The 15,807-nt window shown below is 31.8% G+C and overlaps 2 protein-coding genes across 2 annotated transcripts; both read left to right on the forward strand.

The window, feature by feature from the left end:
- Positions 1–879: 879 nt before the first annotated feature.
- On the forward strand, positions 880–3,352 carry LOC108767251 (ankyrin repeat and MYND domain-containing protein 2). The gene is made up of 3 exons (XM_018517000.1): positions 880–1,113; positions 1,520–1,897; positions 2,111–3,352. Exons 1-3 carry the CDS (start codon positions 913–915, stop codon positions 2,753–2,755), a joined length of 1,224 nt encoding a protein of 407 aa, XP_018372502.1. The 5' UTR covers positions 880–912; the 3' UTR covers positions 2,756–3,352.
- Positions 3,353–7,711: 4,359 nt separating this feature from the next.
- On the forward strand, positions 7,712–10,787 carry LOC108767256 (phospholipase A1). The gene is made up of 3 exons (XM_018517006.1): positions 7,712–8,085; positions 9,357–9,633; positions 10,185–10,787. The coding sequence occupies exons 1-3, from the start codon at positions 7,758–7,760 to the stop codon at positions 10,753–10,755; spliced, it is 1,176 nt and encodes a 391-aa protein (XP_018372508.1). The 5' UTR covers positions 7,712–7,757; the 3' UTR covers positions 10,756–10,787.
- The last annotated feature ends 5,020 nt before the right edge of the window (positions 10,788–15,807 follow it).

Below are 15,807 nucleotides of genomic sequence, written 5' to 3' on the forward strand. Positions count from 1 at the left end.
GTAATACATCAGTCGAGTCTGTCTAAATTTAGACAAAAAGAAGAATCCAATTTTTTTTAGCACCTTTTAAAGTTGTCCTTTCAATTTTAATTGCCAGTAATTAAAAAATAAATTGATGCTTCGAATTTTAAATAATAATTGTAATTTATTTTAAATATATTATATGTATATGTACAGAGAAAATCTGAGAGAGGACGTGAGAGCCTTTTTCCTGTAACCGCAAAATGCCGCCGCGCACTGCTGCCAGTACTGCCCTCTGAACAAGTGGATGTAAACTACACAACAATATCCAATTTTTACGTGGTGCTCCCGATGGAAATAAATCGCTGAAATAAATCTATCAAATTAATAGAGATTTCAACGATTTCATCAATTTATTTTCATTAGAAGCATCGAAAAAAATCGTTATTGTTGTGTAGTTTGCATCCACTTCTTCAGAGGAAAATAGTGCGAGAGCATTTTGCGGTTACAGAAAAAAAGTCCTCGTGTCCTCTTTCAGAGGTTTCTCTCTGATATGTATAAATTATTCGTCAAAAGAATTATTAAATTATTTGTAACTACTATTATCATTTTAGACTATGATTTTAGCATTTCATTCGAGTATTCCTTATTTCTTTGCGCACGCGCAAGTAACTTCAGTCTCATACTGTAGCCAATTAGCTGTTCTACAGTCGCTAAAAGAGATTCGAGTTGTTTATTTGAATATTATTCCTTATTAAAAAAACGATAATTTTTATTAAAATTTATTTAAAGAACGTTTTTAAAATTATAGAGCTGAGTTAAAATTGATAAAAGATTATTTATTAAAAAAAAATTCCTTTCTTGAGGATATTTCCGGATTGATCGATAAAATATTCTAGTAAGCTCTATCTGCTTTTGCTTTGCGTCACTCTACGAGCGACACACAACAACATGGCGCCTGCTACGGAGGATCTCTCAGACTTTCAGAAGGAGATTTTCGAGAGGATCAGCAAGAATGAGGTGTGCGAGCTCAAGACATTGTTGGCACAGAGAAAGATCAAGATGGATTTTGTCGATGAGAATGGTATGAGCCCGCTCCAACATGCCTGTTATAAAGGAAACAAGGAAATCGTGCAGCTACTCCTCGATCAAGTAGGTTATATTGACTGTATCGGTAATATTTTGTGTCAACAGAGTTATGTCTCGTGATTAGCCTGTTATAAATTTTAATGTATTGTCTAAATGACGTTCACGATCTTCTCATGATGGATTTATATCTCTATTTGTGAAATTATTAATATTTTAATCATGTTTATTGAATGCCTTTTTCTATCAATATAGATTAATCAGTATGGATTTCTATCAATATAGATTAGATAGATTAAGTTAATTATGTTTTATGTCTGTTGCCATCAATGTAGATCATCTTTTTCTAGTTTTAAGAATAAGCAAATATAAAGAATAAGTTTTAAAGAGTAAGATTAAAGTTAATCTATATTGATGATAACAGACATAAGGCATAATTAACTTGTATATGAAGACTGACTATTCGTTCTAGGGTGCTGATGTAAACGCATGTCAACACGAACATGCATATACTGCTCTTCATTTCGCTGCTTTAAGTGGAAATGCTGAACTATGTCATCTCTTAATGTCACATGGAGCACGCTTGACAGCAACGAACAGCGTAGGCAGAACAGCTGCGCAAATGGCAGCGTTTGTGGGAAATCACAACTGCGTGGCGACTATTAATAACTTTATTCCAAAAGCTGATATAGATTATTACATTAAGCCACAGGGTTTGCAGACCGAACCTATGCTGCCGCCACATCTAGCAGATTATTTCCATAAATTCATAATGCACGTTAATGTGAATCCTGTACGTGTGTGCATGAATTTACAGAGACTTCCTGCACTTCTGGAAAATTCAGCAAAAGTAAGACAATGTATAGAACAAATTGATAATTGAATGCAATTAATGTATTATTTATTTGATACATTAGAATAGTCAAATATATTTTGAGATATTAAAATACCAAAAAACATACATTTCGTATGTTAAAATGTATCAAATATGTTTCTTGGTTTTATTTGAAGGAAAAAATGTGTTCATATTCAATATTTACTCATTTTGTCATCTATTTTTTAGATACAAAAAGTATTAGAATCCATGCGTTATAAAGAAATGACTCGAGGTGCTGAAATAAATGAAGTAATGGCCTTCAAGTACCATTATCTCAGTTGCGTTGTTGCCGAAGTGTTAAAATGTCAAAAGCGTCAAGAAGCTATGAAAGCAGAGAAAGGCGAAAAGGGGAATGAGGAGAGTGAAGAAAAGAAGTCCGATACTGTAGAACTTCTGATACGAAGATTCCTGAAGTGCAGCAAAAATGACAGCTTACCAGAGTATCAGGAGGCATTTTTGAGGGAATCTGTAAGAGAATTTCCATTCAGAGAAAGCACAATTTTCCGTCAGATGGTTGCTACATTGGCGAGCACAGATCCACCGTCCGCCGTTTCTGTAATCTCTGCTGCAATTAATGGGCAACGAGGATTCTTTGATGGCGCTCAGACTTGCGTGACCTGTGGCGAGGACAAGGCTACCAAAAAATGTAGCAAATGCAAAGCGGTGCAATATTGCGACAGAGAATGTCAGAGATTGCACTGGTTTATGCACAAAAAAGCGTGTGCTAGATTGGGTCAATCTCCGGCAAACAACGGAAAACTCACGGATGTAGATAAAGAACAAATCAGCAACGCTGTCGGCTCCAGGCTACAGAACCTAGCTGTTAAATAAATATATAATGTGTACAAATTTAATGTTAGCATTCCATTTGGAATGCATTATACTCGCGGATGTTTATTTTTTCCTGTATATAGCTATTCTATGTAGAATTGATGGATCTCCGTATGATTGTGCCTATTACATCTGTGGAAGCTAACATTATTATTGTGTAAGTAAAAATCATTTTAAAAATGTGTAAATTTTCGTTTAATCTATCACGCGTTTATATCGATATCTCACTTTTTCGACTTTTCAATCCTTGACAATCAGTTAAGAAATCCAGGAAGGAATCAAACTGAATCAAATTATATAATAAGTTTTTAACTAAATCAAATTATAATATATATTAAGTTTTTGTTATACAAAAGTATTGTGTTTTTCTAATTCCTATACGTGACTACGAGCTGCCGGACTTTTGTAAACTGACTGATTTTTATATAGTTTCCTACTTCCTCATACTTGGACAGTAAAATTGCCAAATATATTTATAAGTTACTATTATTCTTGACGTACGCGCGTGCACTCAGTTAAACATATCTGTCAATATTTTAGAGCTGTGTTTTTCCAAGAACCTTTATTGTGATCTATTTGTCGAAATAAAGCACATTTACTTGCAATTGATATAATATAATAGTTCTGTTATCCTTCTCTAGTATATTATCGTTAAGTAGTGTACGGGCATCTATATTAATTAATAAATTCGATTTTCCCGTGATGTTGTTCTTATCAACAAAATTATTATTCAAATTATTATTCGATCTGAAATACTGGAATAAATTACATTTATCGAGATTAGTCGTTTCAATTACATTAAAAAATATAGTTTATTACATGAATTTTATTCTGTACCAAGCATCTCTTACACATATTACAATAATACTTTTCATTTACCGATAATAGAAAATTATGTGTTCACATTGTGACCTCTATCATCGCGTTAAGTTTTTGTTAATCGTAAAAGGGCGTACGTGCAAATATTCCTTCAGAAGAAATTTCTTAATGCAAACATCGCGTCTTTCACGTCCAACTTTAACGATTCTTTGCTAATTTGTTCCAAGATTCAAATTCAATTGGCAGGACTTTCTCCTTACGCTAAATCACACAGACATCTATGAGGCTTCAAAACTTTCACCTCAAACAGCGGATCTGGTCGTTGCGTTTCGTGTTGCGCAAATATTGCAGCAATAATTTTCGGCAGTACATACATATGTCATCCGTATCCGTAATAACACGACCACCTACTTTATAACTCCTGCGCATGAAAAAGATAGATATTGACATATATAATATTTTTTTAAATAATACATTAAGGTGTATTATATGACTGCGTATGTTTCCTCTAATAAATTTAATAATAATGATACAATTTTATTAAATACAGCACATATGAAATAAACGAATCTATAATATATCTATAATGCATAAAATATAATGCAAAAATTCAAAATTTTTTTGAAGGAAATTTTTTTTAAAGGAGAAATCTTGATAATATTTTCTATCATATATCAATGTTAAATCATTGTTAAATATTTTGGTGATGTAAAACTCCAGATATATTAAAGTCTCTCTTTTTTTAAATATATTATTTTAAAAGAAAATAAAAATAAAATTGGGAAAGAGAATAAAGTTTTTCTACCTATGCAATCCTGATGGTTTGTTGGTAGATCTTTCGTTTTCAATCGCTTTTATTTTAAGAAATTTTGATAGTTTAGACAGTTTTGCTTAAAAAAAAAATAAGACACTCGAAGAACACATCTGCGAATTTTTGTCCACTATTCTGTGAAAATTTTTTATATTAGATATTATTTATATTTTCCGTATAAATACTGTATCTCTTTTATAACTAATTTGTAGAGTGGGTAAAATAATTTTTGCTGTAAAAAATTAGGAGGATTCTTCTATTTAATGCGATACGCGCGTTAAACTATTTGATTTAACTTAATAAATAACTTTCACTTTTCATGGAATTACATGACAATGTCAATTTTGATACAGTACAGTTGTTGAACAAAACGAGAAAGTATATTCTCTTTTTCTCTGTAAGTAATATGTAAGGCACTATTTTTGAAAGTGGTTTCAATAACGCACTTATGTACTCGTATGTAGTCCATTCCAGAATGGGTCTGTCATTGGAATCAGAAATATCGATTGTCTTGGCCGTGAATATTAAGAACATAGTTAAAATTAACATTTTTTTGTACAAAAATTAATTTTAACATTTTTGTTGCATGTCTCAAAAAGTCCACTATATGTCTTTAAGTTAAAATTAATATTTTATTTTATCAGTATGAAGTCAATCTCTCCTGATTGAAAATTATAACTAAGATTAGGAGATCATTATTTGTCAAGATCACTTTTTAACATGGACGTTCAACTTTGTTGTCGATAATTATATTTTAACAATGGAATCTGAAGTTGTATAAGTTTCTATGCTTAAAAAGGAAACATCGTGTGCACGCAAAGCGTTTAAGTGTAGATAGTTCTAAAAAAAAACATCGCATATATATGCAAAGCAGTTATTTCTATGAGGCCTCAAACGGATGTGAAATAATACCGTTGTCACTTACCGTTGTGCACTTCATGTATCGAATTAACTCCGTAGCTGGGGGAACGTGACATGTGTTGAAATATATTTTTCATCGATATCAACAGCGGAGGCTCTCATCTTTAGCACTTTTGCCATACGATGTTGCTCAATCGATTCGCTTCAGCTGTCGCGAACGAGCTGTGTAATTTAGAATTTTATATAATAAATTATATACGTACATTTTTGTCTTACTCCATTTCGTTCTCATTACGTCACTGTGACAAATGATTGAAGTACAGTAAATATTTATTATGTTACACGCTTATTTTATGCATTTGACCGACATATTTGTGGAAAATATTCAATATCACGCATATTTGCTTTACATTATTGGATTGGAACAAAAGTTCGTAGCGCTACGAACTTCAAATTTCAAGCAGTTATAACTTCGTCAAAAATCAACAAAATTTAAATTTAAAAAATGGGTGTCAAAGCTTAAAATTTCTACTTTCGAAAAATTGCTAAGTCTCGATACATTGGTAAATGAGATCTATATGATTCTTTATGACGATTCTGTGATGCACACTCGACAATTTATTTTTTCACGTCCCTTTAAATATGAATAATATGTGTGACCTCGCAGGACATGCTCAGAATCAAAGAATAAAGGCATATATGTATATATACGTTCTGCTTTCGAGCGAAGAGAAACATGTTCGAAAACAGAATATTCGTGATACATTCGGAACTTTTCGGAGACTTTCACTCGAAATGTTTGCACATCGACATTGTAATTATTACAAATCGTTTCATTATGCAAAGCACAATTTAGATTTTCCTGTCGAATAATAATAAGATATGTTTCGTTAATTCGTCCCACTCACATTTTTTTAGACTATTTTGTTGCAAACTTATATAATTGTCGTGCATTTTATGCGAGATAAAAGTTATTATTTTTCACAATTGAATATGATAAAAATCTGTAATTTAAAGCTAATTGAACAATGATTAAACCATATCATTTATCAAAATTTGCCGCAATAACATGTCATTTCTCTTCCTTCTTCTGACGAAATCTCTCTCTCTCTCTCTCTCTCTCTCTCTCTCTCTCTCTCTCTCTCTCTCTCTCTCTCTCTCTCTCTCTCTCTCTCTCTCTCTCTCTCTCTCTCTCTCTCTCTGTGTGTGTGTGTGTGTGTGTGTGTGCGCGCGCGCGCGCGCGTGCGCGTGCGTGCGTGCGTGTGCGTGTGCGTGTGCGTGTGTGTGTACAATATATTGTACGGTATCGATTGTTCTTACGAAATATTTCGGGGTCAAGTTAACAAGGTTGATCTGATTCTTTAACCTACTTTCCACAGATATAAACAATCTTATGCAAACATTTTCTCCCCCCTCCCTCTTACAAAAAAAGATATCCGGAAGTCAATGTACATTACATCATACGATTGATACAATATAATAAAATATATTATTTATACGTGTTCTTTATAATATATGTAATTTTATATAATATAATTAATTGTATTTCATACATATAATTTTATGTTTCGCGTTTCTTAAAGTAAAAAACACATCTAACAGTTGCTCATTAAAAAAATTATACGATTGAATTTAAACAGAATAGAAAATTTTATATATATAAAGTATGTATAAACGATTCTTTTGTACCTATGTATATATTTTTTTACATACATTTTTACGATTGACGAGACGTTTATCGTGACAATGAAAGTCGTAACGTAAACATATAATTTTTTGTTATACATGCAAAATTATATTCGTAATATAAAATGTATACACATAATATACGTATTATATTATGTTTCTGTAAGCGCCTCATAATAAAAAATATATATGATAAAATAATTTATGCATATAATACGTATGCAAGATACTCGATTCTGTTTAAAATTCATTTCTTTATCGAGCTTAATGTCAAACTCTTCTTAATTTCTTGAAAAACGTAAAACATACTACACATTTACATAAATAGATTTATATATTTAACATTTTTGATGTGGATATATCCGTTAGACGCAAATTCACATAAATATTTATAAATCTTTCTAATGTATTTTCGTAATGGTTGCTCTTATCTACGTGTACGAAAATTGATCAACAGGATGATTTCTAATCATCGAAATTAGGGTCAAAAGTTCGGAGACCTCTTCTTGCACGAATGTGCGTTCTCCAGCGAAAAAAGATCGATCTTTCTTTAATAATAGAGGACATTCATTTAAAAGATCGCGAAGAGATGATCCGATACACCCTTTATTTTATAATTATTATATTAATGTTCCTAGTCATCCGGTAAGTGCGAATTACTCAAGTATAGGTGGGGAAGGTAAGATTCTCGAGGAAAGGAGACCAAGAAACAAAACGGGTGGTGACGATTCAACGACGAAGTCATCGCGGAATGACCGCATTGCTCAGTTCTTGAAACGTGGGCGTGAGGTACGCATCGACAATCGCAAAGACAACCCCGGCGAGATGCGAGTGCCCGTGGTGTCGATCGTCCTGGTAGCGTCGTTTTTGACGTCGCGGGTCTGCACCCACGTCATCGCATGGCGGGAAGCGAGGAGAGAAGGACCGATACGGGATGCGATCGAGAGCGGCGCCGCCGCCGAATACAATAGGTACGATTGCATCTGGAGGCGCGGAAATGACCGTGACGTTTGTCCGGACCCGGACGTGCATGTATACCTGTATACACCGGACCAACCACGACGGCTGCTGGACCCCCTGGAGCAGTCCGACTGGCTGCGACGGGATTACGAGCCCACCAGGGACAATGTGATCCTGATTCACGGATACGCAGGTAATTTTTCTGGAGTCGTTTTTTCTCTCTCTCTCTCTCTCTCTCTCATCTGAAATTTTATCTTGTTTACCCGAAAAGTATTCGAAACATCACTCGGCATGACAATTCGGAATGCATACTTGGAGTTATCTTTATTATTAGGAGCAGACTGAATTATGTGTCCAAAAATAAAATAAAAATAGATGAAAAACAATATATTACATTAGATAAAAAAAAATAAAAATAGACATTTCACTAAAGTTTGCGAGCGTTTTCAACATAAAGAATGGCTCGATAGAAGTTAAAATGTCTGTTAATTATTATTATATTAATATATATTATATACTAATATTATATTATATTAATATAATTATAATAATTATTGTATTGTTATATAAATTCTAGCATTAAACTTTATTCCACTTTTATTATATCTTGAAAAATAAGTACATAATAAAAATAAGGTATCAAAGCTAAATAATTCCTCTGATTGATCGGGTAGAGTCTTAATTTGACGGAAGTTAAATATTAATTGTGAAATTTTTAAGTTTTTTTAGAAAAAAGAAACATTTTTGAAATATATTAAGATTTTAAAACGAAAAATTATGTTTCTTACTTATTAACTCTTTCAAAAATTAATAGAATTGTCAAAATTTTGGAATATGCTAAAATATGACTTCGATGAAAATAGAATGCGAAATGAAGGAGAGGCATTTTATTCAAAGATCGACGAGCGACACACATTAAGAGGTTACGATCTTTGAATACATTAAGGGTTAAGAGTCGGTTTGCACTAAAAACGCGATATCGTTTAAGGATATTTTAACTATGCAATATTAACTAAAAGTGCCAGTAAAAAAATTAATATCAGCCAATATTTATTTTAAAAAATTTGATATTAGATCATCTTGAAATCAATTTTAGCAGCAAACTGACCATATTTTGCTGCAGTTTTAAATCAATACCTTTTAAATAAGTTTAATTCAAATAAACTTTTACACAAATATTTATTATTTTTTGTTAGTGTATATATTATATAATTTTATTTAATTCTTAATGTTACTTTCTCTCATTAAATTTACATCAAATGTAGCAAAACAAACAAAAAGATTAATTAAATCAATAAGAGAATTATGCTCAAATTTTACATAATACAAATATTCAAACGAAATAATGTAGAAAAATCTATGAAATTTTTTATATTTAATTTTAGATATAACATCCTTAAATAACTTTAAACATCATTCATTTGGCATAGTGTCTCGAGATAACCTTTATGTCCCAATCTATAGGTGGCGACGATATATTGCCGATGACAATTTTGCGTGACACTTACCTGAAGAACGGCAACTATAATGTATTCCTGGTCGACTGGGGTGCATTATGCGCTCGGCCGTGTTATCCAGCTGCGGTGGCAAATTTGCGACCAGTAGCAAGATGTCTCGCCGGTACTTTGACGACCTTGAGAAATCTTGGCCTACCGATTGCCAGAACCACCTGCGTTGGACATTCCTTGGGCGCTCACATTTGTGGCATTATGGCAAATTATCTTCTCTTTCGAATACACAGGTAAATACTTTATAAATAAGTACGCAGGTCATTTAAAGTAATTTAAGTAATTTCGCTTTTCGACGTTTCTGACATAATTTGACATAATTTCACTATCCAATAAAATAACACACAGCGAGGGTGAAAAATACTAAATATTAATTTACAAATGAAAAAAGAAAATTATTATCAAATTATTAAAAGATTAAGATTCCTATTTAGAACGGGATAGAAATTTATTTTATCGATAAATGCGCGCTTTTATTCTATATATCTAAAATTGTAACAAATCGGGTCACCTAAAATTCGCACGCTCAATTATTATAGTCTCGAGTCTTTTTAGCGCATTAAAATTTTTTCGTCTCAAAATATTATAGTATTACACAATACTCAGTGTAAAATGGTTAGTCGAATCTGATTGAATCGACGTCGATCCGATATTTTCATTATTCTGGGTATTTTTAACATGAAATATATGATTAGGTATTATGATGTAAAAATTTGATGCTACACGCGGTAAGACATACAAAATTCGCTAGGTAGACAAAGTGTTAAAAGCTTGTTGTGCACAGGATAATCGGCTTAGATCCCGCGCGTCCTCTTCTCCGACCAGGCCTGGTGAACCGTTTGGATTCCGGTGATGCTGATTTCGTCGAAGTAATACACACCAACGCCGGATACTACGGCGAGATCGGTCGTATCGGCCACGTAGATTTTTGCGTAAACGGAGGCAAGGTACAACCTTTCTGCGAAGATCGGGAGATGTATCAGCTGTGTAGCCACGTGTGGGCAGTCTGCTTCATGGCGCAAAGCGTGGACGACGCAAACCTGATCGCGGAGTCCTGTTCCAGGAGGTGTCCGTCGGGTCCAAGAATTGCCGCCAGGGCGGGAGAATACACGACGATGGGTCAGTATACCCCGTCCGACGCCAGAGGATCCTTCTGCTTCACTCATTCCGATCCGCCGTACTGCCCGAAGTACTGGAACGGCCACGGCGACGAGAGATGTTGTATTCCGGAAATAACAACCAACGAGGAGATAGAAGAAAATAGCGTCAAATATGACAATTCAACAAAACATTCTAAATCGACGAGGCGTTTAAACTTTGAACTCGACTTAACACGACTTCGACACGTTAATTAAGAAGGAATTATTGTTTATTACGCTATTAATTATGGCACTTAATTTGTTCGTTGACGTAAATTGAATTAAATCGGTAGATATCGTTAAATTCATAGGGAGATATGCTAGATTTATATTATCTTAGCATTATTTTCAACATAAATATCTTTCTTTGAACGAGGCTTCAAAGAAAAAAAATTTCTTTATTAAACTTATAAAGTCTATAGAGATTCGATTACTAAATGTACAAAAAAATCGATCTTTACACCTGCGAATAGAAACAATTGAATCGGGTTTCGTTAGAATTTTAGATTCTATTAAAGAAAAACATTACAAATTATGATTAAAATCTATCTTAATTTAATCAAAATCTACAACATTAATAATAAGCTATTAAGAATCAGTGCAGTAATTATTGCGCTTAATTAATAATAATATTTAAGAATGATAAATTTATTCGAACGTTTCGACTAATTTCTAGCCATCTTCAGTGAGACGACAAACATTATAAACTTGCATTATGCAACAAACATCATTCACATGATTAATCTCCAATATCGTATTTTCCATAACCAGATCAACAGATTTTGTGTGTGTGTGTGTGTGTGTGACCTTAACTTTTAATAGTTAATATGATAGAGTAAAACAAATTAATTAAATTAAAAATTAATTAAAATTTATCGCAATTTGGGAAATACTTTCATGTACTTAATTGTGTATTGATATATTTATGCCTACACATTCTTCAAAAGAAGACGCATAAACTAGATGCGAGGCATTCCCAGATTATGTATTCGCACCACGATGCGACACGTTCCGGAAAAATCCCGCGTTCAAACAGGTGATGCATACCGTTACATGTTCCACTAACTGCTAGCAAATGTATCAGAGATAATAATAAGTCGTCAAGTGTCTTCTTCAGTTAATTTGTATATTAGTTCTCCTTTCTCTGTCTTTCATGAATTTGAATAAATTTCGCGCGTTTATCCTGTCAAAATTAGGAGAGTGGAATTCTGAGAAATATTATGAAATTTATTTTAAAATAGAATCTGAAAGCGATATAAAATTATTTGTACAGCAAGAAATTAAGGAGAAAATTGTTGAAGTAAAATTAATAGATTATTTATGCAGCAAGAAATTAAAAAGAAAATTGGTTAAATGAAAATGAGAATGTAGATTTATTGGAAATTACATTAGTTAATTGGAATCTAGTAATTAATTGGATGAACTACTGCGCGAAGGATTCACTTTCTCAAAGCGATTTGAAAATATCTAGTTTTAGACGATATTTTTTAAATGCACCTTGTAATATGTTATTTATTGAAACAGAAAATATATCGTGTTTATTAAACACCAAGTCTACCAAAATTTTGACTTTAATTATATATATATATAATTATCATATATATCGTTATATATTATATACATACAGTATAATAATAAATTTATTAATAAATTTAGAATTGTTCTATTTCTAAGACAAATACAAGAATTAGATATCACTTCTCTCAGCATTTTCAAATTCAATTTGCGCCGTTAATCTTTTCTGCTGAATTAATTAACGTTTTTAGATTCTGAGGGAAGTTTTAATACAATTTCATTAATATCCTGATTATGTTTCTCTTAAAATTCCATGAACAAGTGGAATCTTCTCTTATCAGCGTACGGTTGCAGCTCCGTTTTGTGGGAGAGCGGGCAAACGGAAGTAGTTTAACAAAAACTTAAAAAAAAATTGTTATATATATACAAAATGTCTAAGTTTCTGTATGCCAGTGTAAACATCTAGCTATAAATTGATGTATTGACAATTTTACTTGAAAAGCAGCAAGTATACTAATTACTTTTTTAATTGTTTAAAAAAAAATGAGCTTTGACTTCCATTATTCTAGAACCAGAATAATGGGAGTCATACATTAGTCACCTGTTAGATTCTAGAAAATAAGATTGCTATATCAATACAATTTATTCTATTCTTACAAAAAATATAATTTGATAATACTGTCATTGATTTGATAGGCCTTAATAACGACAGTACTTAATAACGATAATAAACGATACAATCTTATTTTATACAATTTTTCGACTGAATAAAATAAGCTTTAAATATGAAAGGGAAGATTTCCAGCGACCAGCCGGCTGTATCGGTTGCCTTTTCCTTTTGCGAGATATCCAGAAACAGTCCAGGATCAAATTTGTTTAATTCAATTAATCGCTGGACAATAAAATCTCTTCTAAAGTTATGAAAGTCACTCCCGTTATTCGGAACGATCAAATTTTATCAAAACGGTTCATAAAAATCATTGAAAATTTGCATATTATGGATACGTATAACTTGACAGTTAATCATTTAAGTATACTCTAAAGTTATGAAAAGAAATAAAATTCTTATTTCTATAATACTTATTTTGGCTCCAAAAAATTTCCAAATATTATATCTAACTTTTAAAAAGATGAAACATTGCGAGTGATAAAGGCAACCTGACCATCCCAGACAGAATAGACAATGATTCAGCATTGTTTTGATTCTTTTGCCTGTTTGAAACGGCTGTTTATCGCAAAGCTCATCAGTTAAAAGTGTGTTGACTCTCATCACCCCACTTTTTCTCTACTTTTCAGTTCTTCTGTAAAACTCTCAATTCCCGGTTCGTTTGAATACTCGGGATTTTGTGTTTCGGCCAATCGAGACGATGTTGAGTAGCCTTGTCTCGGACTCTGGCGCCCCGCTGATCCGTATAAAAGTCTCTCGAGAATCAGTGAGCGGACGGATAGGCGACAAACAGGCGCGACACATTACCCGACATCTTGCACTCTTGTCATGCCGTAGATAGCGTGCTTCAAGAGCGACGCGACAAGCGTGGGAGGTTGTCTTACGAAGAGGCCCGATATAAAAGGGAAGGAGAAAGCTTATTATATCTTACAAGATAGGAGCTAATAGTAGAAATATATGCGCAGCAAAAAAATTAAAAAAAATTACGTAATGTCCACTTTCAAAGAAGCGTTGCGTTAACTGGAGTTTTGGTTAAAAATAGATAAATCAACATTTTTTTATTAATTGTATTATACATAAAATTCTAGTTAAAATAACGAGAATTCTGACTGATTTGTTTAGAATCTTCTGATTCATTTATTTTCGATCGGAAATTTTTCTCAATGCATTTCAACTAAATGTAGTCACCACGAATATCGGTGCGGATATCATTTCTCCGAGATTAGAGTTAATCTACATTGTACACAAAACAACAGTATACAAAAAGAACAGTTTTACTGAAGTATCTAAAAATTTAATCAGATCTGAAAATAGTTTTGTTGGACTATCACAATAATTACGTAAAAATCTCAAGTATGCTACAAAAACGCACAAACCAGTTCGGGCGTTCTACATAATTATTTTGATGGTCCAATAAAATTGTTTTCAGATCTGTATCTATAATAGCTAAACTTTTAGATATTTTAGCAAAATCCTTTTTTCCGTGATAAAAACGAACACAAATAAAAGTAAAACAAAGACATACGCGTTAAGTTCAGTAAAATGTACGACAGGAAGGCAATACTTAATATATTTATCTAAACACGAGCACCTAAAAATATTTTTTCAATGTAACTAACTCGGTTTAATTTATTCCTATTTTTAGAAAAAAAAACTCTAATTTTTAGAAAGAGATAAAAAGTAAGTTAAAACGAGATTAAAGTTAATCTATATTGGAAAAAATAGGTATAAATAATAAGTAACAAAGATATAAGTTAAGAAAAAAAAGTTCCGTAAAACATGTGTAAAATACAGTTTGCGCATGACTTAAATGCAAAAATTAATCAACTATTATTATATTTTATATTTTATATTTTGTCATTATTTACTTATATTAGAGTGGAATTGATGATAAGGATATTGTACATCTTTAAATATAAATACAAAAATATGTAAAGTTCATTCATTTTTTTATTTAATGGTATTAATGATATGATTGCGTATAAAAATCGAAAGATAAAAATCTCGAGCATTATTCAAGATATGATATCTTAAATAATGTTTGATTGCGTATCTTCAAAGAGCCGCGTGTATGGTTCTTTGAAAATTCGTGCACATGCTTCCACAAGCAATCGTTGCATAAAATTTAATCGCGACTATTGAATGCGCTCGCTACAAACAGAGATATGATATTACATATGATATGATATGATAGTGTGGTTCTATCACTTTTTTTTAAACAATATTCTGCTCCGTATATGTTTTGTATTGCATGAATCTTGTTAAAAGTTGTATAAAAATATGCGTTATATAAAAAACCTTTATATATAAAAATACTTCATTTATAAAATCTCTTACTAATTAAACAACAGACAAGGTATTCGATCGTTTGTGTTGTAAAAGACTAAAATTCTTCGGATATAAACATATGAGTATTGAAATATCGTATAGCGAGTTGTAATATCGTAAAAAATTGTCTCATTGTGTCGTCACGAAATATCTCTTTGGTAACTAATTAAACAATGGTAACATTATATAATACGACGATAGTGCGATAAAACGAGATGTTGACTGTATAGGTCGTAGGTGCTTTCCATTTCATAATTCAGGTCGACACAATTGTTCTATCTTTGTTACACTGAAAAAAATATAGTCAATTTTAATAAATATTTAGTTGAATATATAACTGCCAACTAAATATTTATTAAATGTAAAGATATATCTATTTTCATACAAGAAATGTTAATTTGATTTAACAATCAATTTTTTTACTGAACAAATATTTATTTACTGTAAGTAAATGTTTAGTTGGCAGTATTGAACTAAATATATATTAAAATTGACTATATTTTTTTCTCAGTGTACTCACGGAATGTCAAGAAAGATAAAATGATGCTTGTATGAACTTGTATCACCAAATGGAAAGCACTTAACAAATAGCAAATATGAATTATTACAGTTGAAGTTCGAAACATATTTTTATTTCTGCGTTAGAGCTCTTGCACACGAAAGCAATAAGATGTAACATGTAAGCAGTAAACAAATTAACATTTTTTATTTGCTATTGCTTACATTATTGCTTTCGATATATTTTTTACATTATATAT

The sequence above is a fragment of the Trachymyrmex cornetzi genome, unplaced genomic scaffold, assembly GCF_001594075.2.
Source record: "Trachymyrmex cornetzi isolate Tcor2-1 unplaced genomic scaffold, Tcor1.1 scaffold67, whole genome shotgun sequence".
Taxonomy (NCBI): domain Eukaryota; kingdom Metazoa; phylum Arthropoda; class Insecta; order Hymenoptera; family Formicidae; genus Trachymyrmex; species Trachymyrmex cornetzi.